General features: G+C 47.6%; 1 protein-coding gene across 2 annotated transcripts in view; it reads left to right on the forward strand.

The window, feature by feature from the left end:
* The first annotated feature begins 12,950 nt into the window (after nucleotides 1-12,950).
* LOC146181932 (uncharacterized) overlaps nucleotides 12,951-14,133 on the forward strand; it is a 15,123-nt gene continuing 13,940 nt past the window's right edge. The window contains exon 1 of one of the 2 annotated variants that reach the window (XM_084575577.1): nucleotides 12,951-13,093. In XM_084575577.1, coding sequence (XP_084431703.1) covers nucleotides 13,038-13,093 — 56 coding nt within the window. In that variant the 5' untranslated portion in view covers nucleotides 12,951-13,037. The remainder of the gene's footprint in view (nucleotides 13,094-14,133) is intronic. The other variant, XR_014700029.1, reaches the window with a different exon arrangement.

A 14,133-nucleotide genomic window follows, 5' to 3' on the forward strand; every position in this document is an offset into this window, starting at 1 on the left:
GTCTCACCCGTGCAGAGGAGGTTGCGCTTAGAAGGATCCGGGTCGGTGTTGCCCTTACACCAGCAGTAACTAGGACGTGGTCATACTTCCAACACTTATATCCTCGCCCAGGATGGCCGATCTGTAACAGCGAAGATGTCGAGGCCGACATCCACCACTTGCTGTGGGACTGCCCAGCACTCAAGCCAACACGAATCCGGCACCTGAGCATAGCTGGCCTTTCAGCAAATAATCCTGCCTCATACGTCACTTGGACGCAGGGACCTCATCATTGCTCACTTCTGGACTTCATAAAATCAGCCAACCTTTTTCCATTCATTTAATCATTTATTCATCCTTCATCTCATAACCTACTGATGCTCTGAGGCAATAAATATCGACTTAAAAAAAGTAAACATAAGAGAATCATAAGTAAACATAAGAGAAAACCACGGTTACGCAACTTGAAGAGCAGGAAGAAAGAAAACGATGGAACGGTCTATGTGATGACGGCAAGGGCATTGCATAGACCGTTAAAACATTACTGGTATCGGTCTTCCTGGCCTGGATAATGCAGTTATCAACCCAAAGGAATTTCCTTTCATTGGCCTTTTGAGTTCAAGGGACTTTCGAAACAGGCGTTTCTGTTCAGGTGTTAGATGTTCATTGACATACAGTGCGTTATCGCCTTCCGCAGAAAATTCAATGCCACTAACTGACAGACTTGCCTTTCAGGCTTTTCCTGCAAATTCCACCTTTATCGTTCTCAAGCAGAAACGGGCTATAATATTGGCTTCATTCTTAGCTGGGACACAGTGAACAATGTCAATGACGGCAGCCGAAATGGCGCATGCAACTTTCCCTCCCATGGCCTAGATTTGATGCCCGCATAGTGGTCTGAGCCTACACTCCGCAGATCTGCGGGTGCAAACAGCTAGCATACCCGCGTCTAGCCCACAAGCCACTACGCAGGATATATCGGGGCTTAGCTCGGATCATCATAGTGGCGAAGCATGGGCACCCTACTGCGGGCTGCGCATGTATTGCCCTGCGCGAACTCAAAGCAACCACGTGTGGGCAAAGAGGTAGCATGCCCTCGTCCAACCCACAAATCTCCCCACAGCGCTCAACTCTAAGCTGCACAGGAGTTAAGCATCGCTGAAAAATAGATAGGCGACCCCAACAATGCCTGGTTTGGCGCCACGTTATGAGCAAAGAAGGATTCAGTGGCTTTCACTTATCCTCCACCAATCCAAATAACCGGGCCAAGCTGTGCACTTTCGCCACTTCGAGCCTGCTTATTTGGCTTCCGCTTAATAACATGTGGTCCCTGTCACATACTATTCGTCGAACGGCTGCTGGACGCTAACCACGGAGGCAAAAGGGCCGCTTTGCCGTTGAACCTGACAAAGTCAGTACTAGACAATATTCGCTTTGCTAAGGTAGGCCCGACCGTGCAAGATTCCCGTGCATCGGCACGTCTGCCAGTGAGAAATGACTCCGGGCGTGAGGATGATAACGAAACATTTATTTGCTTGGGATAAGATACCCAACAAGGTAGAAATGAATTGGAATAACAAAATCCATACCGCCTACAGAGGGGGATTATGACGAAAGCTCCGGTTCTATCAGGTGATCGTCGACACGGCGCTAATGCAACCGACCCAGAACGATCAAACACGCTCTCGTAGCCTTCAGTTCGGCCCCAGTGCGCCCGCGGAAGAAACATCTACCGTCTTCCTCCGCCTGATTTTTTCACCGACTGTGTTGGAGCTTTTCCCTGCGCTTTTGGCTTGCCAACCTCTGCACGTAGACGACCGGTGAAAGACAGGGAGGGGAAAGACGCTTATCTTAACTAGAGCCTCCTTTATTTATTTATTTACGAATACGTAATGCCCCATTGAAGGGGTATTCGATGAAGGAGTGGTGCATTTAGCCGATGAAACTTTCGATGGATGATATCAGTGTGAATGGGTCGGTTTCGTCCATGATGGCATTTGGTAGGTCATTCCAAGTTGATGTAGAGTTCAGGAAAGGATGGTGTAAAACTTTTGGAACAAGCACACTCTAGCCATATATAGTTCGGCGGTTAGCTAAGGTTGGAAGGTTGGCATTGCGCTTTAGTTCAGAGATACTAACGTTATAAGAATAGGCAGAGAAAATGAATCGAACTGCGAAGTTTTGCACTGCTTCGAGAGTAGCTTGTGATGAGGGTCCCAAATGTTGCAAGAATATTCTAATAAGGGACGAATAAGTTTTAAATATGACAAGGATTTTGCTGAGGCGGGTGCTTGTCGTATAGTCCGGTGGAAGTAAGCGAAAAGACGATTCGCCTTGTTAAGGACGTGAGTTACGTGAGATCACCACAGATATCGTGTTAAGTGGATACCTATATACTGTAATGTGGTGGTGACAACTGAAGTTTTACTGAAGTGATTTCAGTATCGCCAATAACATAGCACGAAGATGGTTGTGAATGAAGTCATTGGAATGATAAAAGGGGTGTTTCTTCACATTCAAGGACATCAACCAAGTATTACACCACGTTAGTACGCATTAGATGTCAGACTCAAGAAGCACAAGGTCAGCGTTGTTATTTATAGGCCGATAGATGACAGACGTCTGCGAACATGCTAATGTTAGAAAAAATGTTAGTAGCCAGCTTGTTTATATATATATATATATATATATATATATATATATATATATATATATATATATATATATATATAAACAAGCACGAAACAAGCACGTTAACGAAAAGGAACGGGCCCCAGGATGGTGCCCTTGGGTACCCAAGATATAACAAAAGATTAAAGAGATTAACATTTCTTAGCGTATACAAACTGTTCTCTGTTAGTGAGAAAGCTGCAAATACAATTATAACAGAATCTTTAAGATTCAGGCGCGAGAGTTTTAGGAAGAGTCCTTTTCAAAATCGAAGAAGATAGCACCAATAAGAATGTTAAGGTCGGTGCTGGAACTCAAGTCGTTATCGAAGAGAGCTAACTGTTTGTCGCAATTAAAGTCATGTTGGTTAGGGTGAGAAAGGTTGCAAGACATTAAGAATTTCGTTACCTGAGAGAAAATTACATGTTTCATTAGTTCTGAAGTTATGCATACTGGAAGTAGTAGGCGAATATGTCTACTTAGGACAGGTAGTAACCGCAGATACGGACCACGAAAAGGAAATAACAAGAAGAATAAGATTGGGATGGAGCGCATTTGGCAAGCACTCGCAGATTATGACTAGCAGCTTACCGGTATCGCTCAAGAGGAAAGTATACAACAGTTGCATCTTACCTGTACTCACCTATGGGGCTGAAACGTGGAAGCTAACAAAGAGGGTTCTACTTAAGTTGAGGACAACTCAGAGGGCTATGGAACGAAAAATGGTAGGGGTAACATTAAGAGATAGAAAGCGTGCAGAGTGGGTCAGAGAAATAACTCAAGTTACCGACATTCTAGTAGAAATTAAGAAGAAGAAATGGACATGGGCAGGACATCAAGTGCGAAGAAAGGATAACCGATGGTCGCTGAGGGTAACAAACTGGATTCCAAGGGAAGGAAAGCGTAGCAGGGGGCGGCAGAAAGTTAGGTGGGCGGATGAGATTAAGAAGTTCGCAGGGGTCAAGTGGATGCAGCTAGCACAGAACCGGATTAAGTGGAGAAGTACGGGAGAGGCCTTCGCCCTGCAGTGGGTATAATCAGGCTGATGATGATGATGATGATGATGATGTGATGGGCATTTATTATGAGAAGATGAACAACCTTTTTCAGGACCGGAATGACCTTGTCTGTTTTCCAGCCGTGTGGTATTACGCCCGATGAAAGTGATTGCTAAAAAAATACGACAAATTGAGGTTGGATGTATTTTTGTGCTTTTCAATATTTCTGTTTGATTTCATTGATGCGCGCCGATCATGCTAAGTTGAAAGAGTCCATTATTTTGCAATACCGTTAACCTCAAAGGTGGCATCCAGCTTAGCTCTGAAGTGAAAGGGCGGAAACTCGGGAAGTTGATCTGGTTAACGAGTGAAATTCAGAAGTGCTGCGGCATATCGATCCGCAATCAGATTATCGTCGTTATTGCACAGGGTTATATTTTTTATCTCCAGAACTGACGTCGGTTGGCACAAAACATATCAGGCAGGGTGATTGAAAAATAAACAGTGTTTTGTTTCGCTCAGTTTCATGGTGTAAAACCGGTCATCTTCGTGATGTTGACGCCACATGTTTGGATTATTTGTTCTTTTGGCGGTACTGAAGAGTTTTTTCTTTTTGTTATCGATGCACTTTAGGGTGTTATTAAACCAGAATAAACCAAGGCGCTGGGTTACAGTGGTGATAGGTATGCATTTTTTGATAAAAATATGCATTTTGGTTTTGAACATTGGCCAACTAGTTTCAGGGCTGCGTTCTTAAATAGTTAGGTACCAAGTACGGAGTGCATCGAGTTACTGAAGTTTTTGTAGTATGCTTTATCGTAAAGTTTGGTAGCTTTTGCTACTATTTAGGGCAATTGTTTTAGCTTTAGTGCAAAGCACTGAGCCAACACACACGCGTCTCAAGAGGAAGGTTTTTGTCGTCGGTGTGTGACAGTTCCACGCCAGCTATGCGTGGGCACAGCCCTCATAAATTGCTTATGCCCAACCTTTTATTTATTGCCTATGCTCAAATCACATATGTTTGATTCTGTGCTTCTGGAAACGTTAAAATCTGGAAGCCTTTTATATAACAAACTTGTACGAACAATCTCAGCGACACATCGGTTTTTCTTCATGAGTCTGAACAAACAATTTATCTCAAGCCTACTTTAATAAGATTGGTGCTGTTTCCATGTTGGTGTGTACTCGTGCGCATCAGCCGAAAAGGCCTTATATATCGGCTGATTTAGAAGTTATAGTGAGCCCCCGAGGTGTCCTTTTCCTTGTGCTTGTCTGTGTTGCATTAAGTACCCTGTAATTATGTAAGAATAGAAGGCGTTGTAAAAAAGCAAACAAAAGTTGAATACCACTGTCACACATTTTGACATTAAGGCATTGTAGAAAGGTGAGTAGGTGAGGGTAGTGCATCTCAGTTCATCTGCGCAACCATTAAAAGGCACGAGACAATTAAAAAAAAAGAATAGAAAGGGTTATGGTTCTATTGCATGCACTGCAGTCAGTTACAAGCTAGGAATGGAGGGGCGAATACACCTAAAAGGAGCCTTTCGTGACAATAAGGTCTTTCTCAACACTGGTCCTATTCCAGCCTTTTTCCATACCTCCCTAGCAGGGCAGCTTCTTCTTTGTGGGTGCTGAAAACCAGCTGCCAACACAGTGTCCTTTGTTACCTGATGCCATAAAAGCAGAAAATTATCTTGCGCCTCAGCTGCTGGAAGGCTCCTCTTTGTCAATGGTTGGGAGCCTTTAAGAAATTTCACGGCTGAAATCTCGAGTCGTTACTAAGCGTAGAAGGCCTTTGGATCCAAGCTGCTTGCTGTCATGGCACTGCTCATGGTGGCTGCGCAGTGCCTTTAGGTGCGAACTGTCTTAGTCACAGGGAAAGCGCCAACCACACTCTTGTGATGTTGGGAAAACTAAGTTCCATTGGGGTTTAAAACAATGGACGTTGCACCTGCCAGAATCAAAATTAAAAAAAAAAACAAGATTTAGATATATGAGCTCTCAACAGTACGAAAACATAGTCCCACTGAGGGTAATTCTATTAGTTTATTGCACAGCCTGTGTATTCAGGTGGTCGCCCATGACTGTCTGGTGGGATGTCAGTCACATGACCCTCGTCCCTCGGTGGCATTTGCAATGCTGACAGGAAAAAGATAGACGGTCGCAACTTAGGAGGTGGTGGCAACCTGCAAGGTGTTCAAAATGCTTTAGTGATTGCTTGTGAAGTTTACTACACCACACCACTAACTATGAAAACACCTGCTGCAAGTACGGTTGAGAGCAATGAGAACACAGCAGAAATATGTGCGCCAAAATAGAGCGTTGAACGTAATATGTACAATAAAAACTCCTCGATGACCTCGAAGGCTACAACATTTGCTTGTTGTCTTCACGAACCGACACACCTGAAGAGAAGCCCCATTTTCCCTTTCAGGCACTCTGTCAGTTTTTATGTTGGACAAGATTTCTGCCTCACAAACGTTTGAACGGCTTCTTTCAAAATATGTAAAAAAAGTTATGTTAGTGAATACATCATCCGTTTTTTCGAGATCAAATTAAAGCAACATTTTAAACATTAAGTTAAACTAGAGAGCAAAACTGAAGAAAGCATAGCTCCCTGCTCGAGCTGTTGAGTAGCTTTTTTGCAGAGAATAAGCACAAAAAAGCAGCTGACATATACATCACAAAACAATTTGGAAACGAGGCACAAATCTAAAAGAATGCATTTCACCTTTGCTACCAAACACTAAACACCTTCAATTTACGAGGAATCCATATGCCATCATTGGATTTTCATGCACTCGTAGCTTGGTTGTGGAGGGTGGCAAGAAGGCCTACCCTGAAGATGTCCTACAGGAGCTATTTCTGCGTCTTTAAGTACAGTTAAGACTCAGTACACTCATGTTTATTCCAAGTTGTGTAGAGGAAGTGTCAATTGGTCCTGAAGCAAGGAAGTGAATGAAAATGATATATTATTTGTAAACATTTTCGTACTCTCAGTGCAGGTGGATTCTACAGGGATCCGGACGTTTTGCACCTAACAAACTTCGCTAATAAAAAAAAACCTGTTAATAATAATAACAAATGCGACTTTTTTATGCTCTTGGGGGCATATTTGACGTTTAGCTGAAGTTCATTTTTTTTGTCGTCAGAAATACTTATAACGGAGGAGGGTAAGCTTTTCTGCGACAAAATTGGCAAAACTGTGTCAGTCAGCACAGCACCATCGTCTAAATAGGCTATTGGGCTTCATTAAATAACAAATATTTGCATATCAGGTATAAAAAGGAACGCCAACTCAACACGATTTCGCGGACATATTTTCGTCGTTAACCTATTGCAAAGGAACCTGTATTCAAAGAAAATTTAGAAATAGCACACCCTTGGTGTTGTCAGTCTTCACGTTTTCGTACAGCTGTACTTGCTGAACTGAAATGATAAAAAGTTGAGTGCTTAATTCTAGTCACGAATATAGCTTGTTAAGTACGTAATGCCCATTTTCTAGAAATCCCGCTGTGACGCTATTCTCGTGGTATTCATAAGTGAAATATGGGAAAGTTAGAAATCTCCTCATATATATGACCTCGTCGTGCAACTAGAACTGTAGCTTCATTATACCTGCTGTGCCCGCAAGTTTAAGCCAAGGGCTAAAAATAAACACTTAGAATTTGGTGATGGAGGCTGGTTGCATATTGGTGGCAGCAACTTTGCGCAGCACAGGCAAATTGTTTTCTTTTGTAAGCAGTGCACTAAGATAATTTTTAGAAGGATGGCAGTTTGGTCTAGTTGGTAAAGTGTCATCTTGAAAGTATCAGCCCGAAAAACCAAAAGCGTGAAAAAGAGCACTTTAGGCGCTAACTTGCAACTAAAGTTTATTGAAGCAAACATGAAATATTTAGAGAAGCCAAGGAACACAGCAAACTACTCGATCAATAATAAGCAGAGGCAAAACGTGAGTCACGGAAATTCCCGAGAGGTTCTCTGGTCTAAATGACCAAAATCACTGCATGTTAACGCGATGGACGGCTGACTAACACATTCGTCACCTAGTCGTAAAATGTATCTAGCTTCAATGACTTTCCGGTTGATTTGCAATGAATGACCATCCAAAATGCGCGTAGCTGAAAGCAACGGAAAAAACCAGCGCATTCCTCCAAATACGCAGCCAAGTTGATAACGTTGACTATATCTACACACGTCTCATGCTTCCGTAATCGTACGTTTAAACACCCTGCAGTTTGACCCACATGAACAGTATCCGGCTCACAATTCTTTTTGTATGGTACGTATAAAATTACTCATCATTCACTCAACATGCGTGCTTTTCCTGAATCACATTGTAATTTTTTTTTCACAATTTTAAGGCGACATCCTTTAATGATACATGCTCGCGGCCCCGATCGCTTCCGTCTGTTCGTCCGTAACGCTTTCTTTATGCGGGAGGCGGCGAGTTGGCAGGAGCTGCCAACTCGGTTTTCTCCTTTCATATGGGAAAGGGATATCAGAATAAGCCTGCCAAAACTCTTGCATTCATGTTATCCCTAAGCCACGCAGATACGTTCATACGGCTCGGTTAAAGCGGGGTAGTGGAGGTGGTGAAGGTTGGCTGTTCCTGGCCCTACGTGGCTGGGACGGTAGGTCAACGCCGCTTGCGGTGGGGGCTAGCCAGCCACCGAAGTTTTATCTGTTGTAGGCCGTCATTGCACCCGCCACTGCTTCGATGGTCGACGGCAGCTGTTGTTGCGGCGCGCGTCTTTCTCTCCATCTCTTTTACTTTCTTCGCTATTTTCTCTTCTATCGTTCCTATAAATAAATCAGTTCTATTTTGTCCGCCCCGCTGGGGTGGCGCAGGGGTAAGACGCCCGACTACTGTGCCGGAGTGCCCGGGTTCGAACCCGATCTCGGCGGCTGCGTTTCGATGGAGGCGAAACGAAGAGACGTCCGTGTGCTGTGCGGTGTCAGCGCAAGTTAAAGATCCCCAGGTGGTCAAAATTACTCCGTAGCCCTCCACTACGGCTCCTCTTTCTCTCTTTCCACTTTCACTCCCATCTTCCTCCCTTCCCCTACAGCGCGGTTGCGGTGTCCACAGAAAACAAGTGAGACAGTTACCGCGTCTTTCACTTCCTATAAGTAAATCAGTGTTCTCCTCTGTCCGCACGAGGCAGTGGAGGTGGCTCAGCTACACAGTCAGTAGCAGGCCCGTGCATTTGTTTTCCTTCTTCCTACAGCCACAACAACAAAGCGGGGATTTATTTGTTGGCCGGTAGCTTACGCTCTCGCGTCATACCGATCCAGGCGTCCTTGTGGCTCCTTTCATTTGGCACTTCCTCGAACGCCGCACCAAACAGCATGAAGCAGACGCAGTACAGCACGCATCAGCAGGGTTTCAAATCGATTTACAGCAAGGAAAATGCACAGTACCTGCCACAATTCTGTACTGACACCTTAACCATGCCATAAGGAAAAGGAGAAAAGTGGCAGTGATAACCGAGAAAAGGAGGTGCCGTAGTGGACGGCTTAGGACCACCGCGCGATAGAGGCTTTCGCCTCATCGCCGTTTAGTGATCCAAAGTGCCCCTTAGAATATTTTTATACCTTCCCGTCATAACTCTAGTCACCATACCTTCTAGTCACATTTTCAATGTTCTTCCACTAGCCATGTACCATCTTTGCCAAACGTAACCGAGCATCCCAACCGGCAGGCGGAGCAAGCGCAGAGCTGAGCGGTGGCGTGGTGGTCGCCATCGGTGGTCGCTGCTCGCCGGCTACGAGTGTAAGCTTGCTGACGGAAGGTTGCTCCCTCGCTATCTTTCTTGAGATGATAAAATGTAGGCTGGTACCATGTGCGGCGTCCGATTTCGTTCCTTTAGAACGCCGTGCTAGTTATGGAGGGCGCTGTGCACAGCAGAACTCGCACAACGCACATTTTGTGCTGGCGTCGCGAAGCGGCGCTCTTTGTTAGAACACCTTGCGTGTTAAATCCCAGTACACAGATGCCGTAGATGAAATGATTCGAAAGTGGTTATTTTTGTCTCAGTCGGAATGTTAGCACAGTTACACAGGGCATGATGAAAACCTGGGTTTGGTTTTACCGCGATTCCTAGTCTGCGATGATGACACTTCGGGTAGCTAGAGGGAAATAAAAGACGATATTTACCGCTGTTTCTAGTGCGGCTATTCGTGTGCATGTAATGAGGCGAATCCGCTGATATCGCATTTACCGCTGCTTGTTAACGCACAGAAGTACGTAATGGTTTTCTTCATTGCAATGCCTAACTGAATGCCGAAACTGCCGTGTCGTCAGTCCCGGGCTACTATTTCTAAAACTACTTTGCCGGAAAATTAAAGCGTCCTCAAATGTGGTTTTTGTCATACGTAACCTAGGCGCTCAGGAAACATCTGATACAAATTTTGTTGATATCAGTGAGCATCGCAAAATCTCCGAAATGGCCCTTAATGGCTCCTCTTAGCAGGCTCTCTTTCCTGATCATCGACAGCGTACTCGCACTTTGCTGCTGCTGCTGCTGCTGCTGCTGCTGCCGCTGCTGCTGCTGCTGCTGCTGCTGCTGCTGCTGCTGCTGCTGCTGCTGCTGCTGCTGCTGCTGCTGCTGCTGCTGCTGCTGCTGCTGCTGCTGCTGCTGCTGCTGCTGCTGCTGCTGCTGCTGCTGCTGCTGCTGCTGCTGCTGCTGCTGCTGCTGCTGCTGCTGCTGCTGCTGCTGCTGCTGCTGCTGCTGCTGCTGCTGCTGCTGCTGCTGCTGCTGCTGCTGCTGCTGCTGCTGCTGCTGCTGCTGCTGCTGCTGCTGCTGCTGCTGCTGCTGCTGCTGCTGCTGCTGCTGCTGCTGCTGCTGCTGCTGCTGCTGCTGCTGCTGCTGCTGCTGCTGCTGCTGCTGCTGCTGCTGCTGCTGCTGCTGCTGCTGCTGCTGCTGCTGCTGCTGCTGCTGCTGCTGCTGCTGCTGCTGCTGCTGCTGCTGCTGCTGCTGCTGCTGCTGCTGCTGCTGCTGCTGCTGCTGCTGCTGCTGCTGCTGCTGCTGCTGCTGCTGCTGCTGCTGCTGCTGCTGCTGCTGCTGCTGCTGCTGCTGCTGCTGCTGCTGCTGCTGCTGCTGCTGCTGCTGCTGCTGCTGCTGCTGCTGCTGCTGCTGCTGCTGCTGCTGCTGCTGCTGCTGCTGCTGCTGCTGCTGCTGCTGCTGCTGCTGCTGCTGCTGCTGCTGCTGCTGCTGCTGCTGCTGCTGCTGCTGCTGCTGCTGCTGCTGCTGCTGCTGCTGCTGCTGCTGCTGCTGCTGCTGCTGCTGCTGCTGCTGCTGCTGCTGCTGCTGCTGCTGCTGCTGCTGCTGCTGCTGCTGCTGCTGCTGCTGCTGCTGCTGCTGCTGCTGCTGCTGCTGCTGCTGCTGCTGCTGCTGCTGCTGCTGCTGCTGCTGCTGCTGCTGCTGCTGCTGCTGCTGCTGCTGCTGCTGCTGCTGCTGCTGCTGCTGCTGCTGCTGCTGCTGCTGCTGCTGCTGCTGCTGCTGCTGCTGCTGCTGCTGCTGCTGCTGCTGCTGCTGCTGCTGCTGCTGCTGCTGCTGCTGCTGCTGCTGCTGCTGCTGCTGCTGCTGCTGCTGCTGCTGCTGCTGCTGCTGCTGCTGCTGCTGCTGCTGCTGCTGCTGCTGCTGCTGCTGCTGCTGCTGCTGCTGCTGCTGCTGCTGCTGCTGCTGCTGCTGCTGCTGCTGCTGCTGCTGCTGCTGCTGCTGCTGCTGCTGCTGCTGCTGCTGCTGCTGCTGCTGCTGCTGCTGCTGCTGCTGCTGCTGCTGCTGCTGCTGCTGCTGCTGCTGCTGCTGCTGCTGCTGCTGCTGCTGCTGCTGCTGCTGCTGCTGCTGCTGCTGCTGCTGCTGCTGCTGCTGCTGCTGCTGCTGCTGCTGCTGCTGCTGCTGCTGCTGCTGCTGCTGCTGCTGCTGCTGCTGCTGCTGCTGCTGCTGCTGCTGCTGCTGCTGCTGCTGCTGCTGCTGCTGCTGCTGCTGCTGCTGCTGCTGCTGCTGCTGCTGCTGCTGCTGCTGCTGCTGCTGCTGCTGCTGCTGCTGCTGCTGCTGCTGCTGCTGCTGCTGCTGCTGCTGCTGCTGCTGCTGCTGCTGCTGCTGCTGCTGCTGCTGCTGCTGCTGCTGCTGCTGCTGCTGCTGCTGCTGCTGCTGCTGCTGCTGCTGCTGCTGCTGCTGCTGCTGCTGCTGCTGCTGCTGCTGCTGCTGCTGCTGCTGCTGCTGCTGCTGCTGCTGCTGCTGCTGCTGCTGCTGCTGCTGCTGCTGCTGCTGCTGCTGCTGCTGCTGCTGCTGCTGCTGCTGCTGCTGCTGCTGCTGCTGCTGCTGCTGCTGCTGCTGCTGCTGCTGCTGCTGCTGCTGCTGCTGCTGCTGCTGCTGCTGCTGCTGCTGCTGCTGCTGCTGCTGCTGCTGCTGCTGCTGCTGCTGCTGCTGCTGCTGCTGCTGCTGCTGCTGCTGCTGCTGCTGCTGCTGCTGCTGCTGCTGCTGCTGCTGCTGCTGCTGCTGCTAAACGAGCTGCCAAAGCAGAGGCCCAGCGCCGTCGCCGCCAGAATCCAGAGGTGCGTGCCGCCGAAGCAGAAGCTTACCGTCGCCGCCGTCGAGATGATGCAGGAGTACGCGTCGCCGAAGCAGAGGCTAAGCGCCGCCGCCGAGAAGACCCTGCCGTTAACAGCTTATTTGCTGCTCTCAAATTTCGCATTAGGAAGTAACGTAATCGTCGGTAATTTGTTGACATGCGTTATCAACAAGCCCAAACTGCCACCACTCCGTCATGCGAGACCGCATAACATCAAAGACCATACAGATGAGGGAGAACTCAGTTTTCACTAAGTAGTACGAATGTACCCGCATTCGGGACGCAGCGAGCTTAATTCGTAGTCCAACAATTCTGGAGGGTAAGATTTTAGTAACAGTCTCCTACCTCTTTTGTATTTGACTTTCAGTGCCTGAAAACTAGGCCATTCTATGCAGTCTACAGACTCGAGATGTCATACATCAAGAAGCCCAGGTAGCCAATCTCCTCGCCACCTACCAACTACGAAGCGCCTGAGCAATGTTAAAGATTTTTCGCTCACAGCGCTGTCAACGCCGAAGCCGCATTTGGGGGATGACGGGGCTATTAATACCAGTGATTTATATTCAAATGCTGACCTTTCATGTGCACCTGCGTGTCTCATCAGTATTTCAGAACGTTTTTTTCCTGCTTGCTTTAAGGATGTTCTACAAGATGGGTTTGCGTCACCAATACGAAATGTGTGATCAAACGTGGAACGGAAAACCTAACATGTAATAGAATTCGCAGAAACGTTCGCTTCAGTATAAATACCAAAGCGCTAACCGCAGCCTCAGGACTTTCTCTTTATTCCCGGTGGAGTAGGGAGCTCAAGACATGAAGTCGACAGTTCTGTCACTGTGTTTCCTTTGTGCGTGGGTTGTTATCTCCGAGTAAGTTTGAACTGTTTCTTTTAATACGTATAGAGCACAGGAATTTTTTATGAACAGTGGAGATAACGAAAACAAGGGTAATCACAAAATAGGAACATCAAGATTTTTTTATAAATCGCAACTGCCTCCACATATAATACCTAGAGTCTGTAGATGCAAACACTTCCTTGTAAGGGGTTTTATCCGTGATGAACCATATTAGTGATTAAAGTTTAAGAACGTATCACATCGGAATATTTTATGCTCACTAATGTATGAAAGCTTCTATGGAAACTGCAAAAAAATGAAAGCTTACACTTTTACAAGAAGCCTCAGAAAAGATTGCAAAGCGCGATACGCTGTCACAAGGCCTCGCTCATTTCTTGTGTAAGGCTTCTAATCCGAGTTCTCGCAAGCATATTGAGCGGACAGTATGTGACCGATAACACCTTAACATTACTGTTGTATGCATTGTCATTGATGGCTCCTTCTACCTGTCATGCGCCGGATATGACTCCTTCATGGCTTCAGCCAATTTTACCAACACAATAAAAAGAAAAACATGGTTGATGAAAACAAAATACGTTCGGAAAATGTACTGAAGACTTCGTGTAGTTAACCAAGATACTTTGTTGGACGAGTTGGTACTTATTCAGCGCTTGTACTGTGGCTTTCTTTTATCTTGTCCTTTGTCTTCGTGTTCGCGCTGTTTAAGTAATAATGAATTTGTGTAGTTAAGAGCGGATAATTGTGCGGTAGCGCAGCTTGTCACAGTTTAGCCTTGTTTTTTTCCTCTCAGCGACGATCTTTGACTCGCGCTATAAGCGTCGTGGTGACCGGTGCTGCTTCAGTAATCAGGGTGCTACTCTTTATTAGGCAGTCCGAAAGAGCAGCGATAAGCCTCCATACTGGTGTCTCATGCCGGCGCAACGTATTCTAACATCAATGTGGTCATCTTCACGCGCCCTCTTGAGAGATAGCAAGCGAGAGAGAGATAGAGAGAGAGAGTAAACGTGATAGGTTCACGAAATTGCGTGTGGCTTTCCTTAGTCCAGGATTCC

This window comes from Amblyomma maculatum, chromosome 8 (assembly GCF_055883805.1).
Source record: "Amblyomma maculatum isolate TAMU_Amacu chromosome 8, ASM5588380v1, whole genome shotgun sequence".
Taxonomy (NCBI): Eukaryota; Metazoa; Arthropoda; class Arachnida; order Ixodida; family Ixodidae; genus Amblyomma; species Amblyomma maculatum.